The sequence below is a fragment of the Solanum pennellii genome, chromosome 10 (genome assembly GCF_001406875.1).
Source record: "Solanum pennellii chromosome 10, SPENNV200".
Classification (NCBI taxonomy): domain Eukaryota; kingdom Viridiplantae; phylum Streptophyta; class Magnoliopsida; order Solanales; family Solanaceae; genus Solanum; species Solanum pennellii.
Window position 1 is genome coordinate 33,425,419 of NC_028646.1, and position 1,137 is coordinate 33,426,555.

The 1,137-nt window shown below is 39.6% G+C and overlaps 1 protein-coding gene across 1 annotated transcript; it reads right to left on the reverse strand.

Moving 5' to 3' along the window:
* Positions 1-368: 368 nt before the first annotated feature.
* On the reverse strand, positions 369-752 carry LOC107001221. Its single transcript, XM_015199356.1, has one exon. The coding sequence runs from the start codon at positions 750-752 to the stop codon at positions 369-371; it is 384 nt and encodes a 127-aa protein (XP_015054842.1).
* Positions 753-1,137: the final 385 nt, after the last annotated feature.

Here is a 1,137-nt window from a genome sequence, read left to right on the forward strand (position 1 = left end):
AATTAATTTTGATTGGTTTACCTGGAAATCAATGTTCTCTGCAGCCTTTTGGTCCCTCTCGTCTCTAGGTAGTTTCTAACCTTTATTTTTTTTCTTGTTCTAAAATAACCTAACTGATTTTTTTTAATTATATAGTCAAATGGTAAGGGTTATTAAAAAAATGAATTTGACCCAATAACTATTCAAGTATATTAATTATAATATAGATATATGTATCAACTAAGTACTCCTAGTTATCAAATAGTTTAAAATACCTCTTTAAATTTTTCGGAAAGATCCAAAATAGTCCTAGTTCTCAAAACGACCTAGCGGATCATTACATCACCTACCACTTAAACAAACGTTCTTCCTCGAACGAAAAAAAAAAGCTAACCTGAATGCTCAAAAAGCCGAGGATATTTACTTCTCATGTCTGACTCTGTCTCCCATGTAGCTTCCTCCACGGGACGATGCTTCCATTGAACCTTTACTGAAGCAATCTCTTTCGACCTCAGCTTCCGAATTTGCCTATCCAAAATGGTTATCGGCTCTTCCTCAAAAGTCAAATTTTGATCAAGTAACACTGAATCCCATTGAATCACATGAGCACCACCCTGATGATACTTCTTCAACATCGAAATATGAAATACAGGATGGAAACCTGACAAACCAGGTGGCAAAGACAACTGATACGCCACCTCACCAATACGCTCAACAATCTCGAAAGGACCAATATACCTTTGGCTCAACTTGCCCTTCTTTCCAATCCTCATCACACCCTTCATGGGTGAAACCTTCAATAAAACCCTCTCTCCAACCATAAACTCTAAATCACGAATCTTTCGATCTGCATAACTTTTTTGCCTACTCTGAGCCATGAGAAGTCTATCTTGGATCAACTTGACCTTGTCCGAGGACTCCCTCAACAAATCTTTACCCCATGGTCTAACCTCAAATGCATCAAACCAACCAATTGGAGATCGACATCTCCTACCATACAGAGCCTCAATTGGTGCCATCTCAATGCTCGAACTGATCCCACTTATCACCAAAGTCAATCACACACGCCCGCAACATGTCCTCAAGAACCTGAATAGTCCGCTCAGACGGACTCATCAGTTTGAGGGTGAAAGGCTGTACTAAGATCCACCCGAGTGC

Bases quoted from the DNA above. Each gene is read 5' to 3' on its own strand.
- LOC107001221 (XM_015199356.1), bottom strand. From the start codon at position 752: ATGAGGATTGGAAAGAAGGGCAAGTTGAGCCAAAGGTATATTGGTCCT.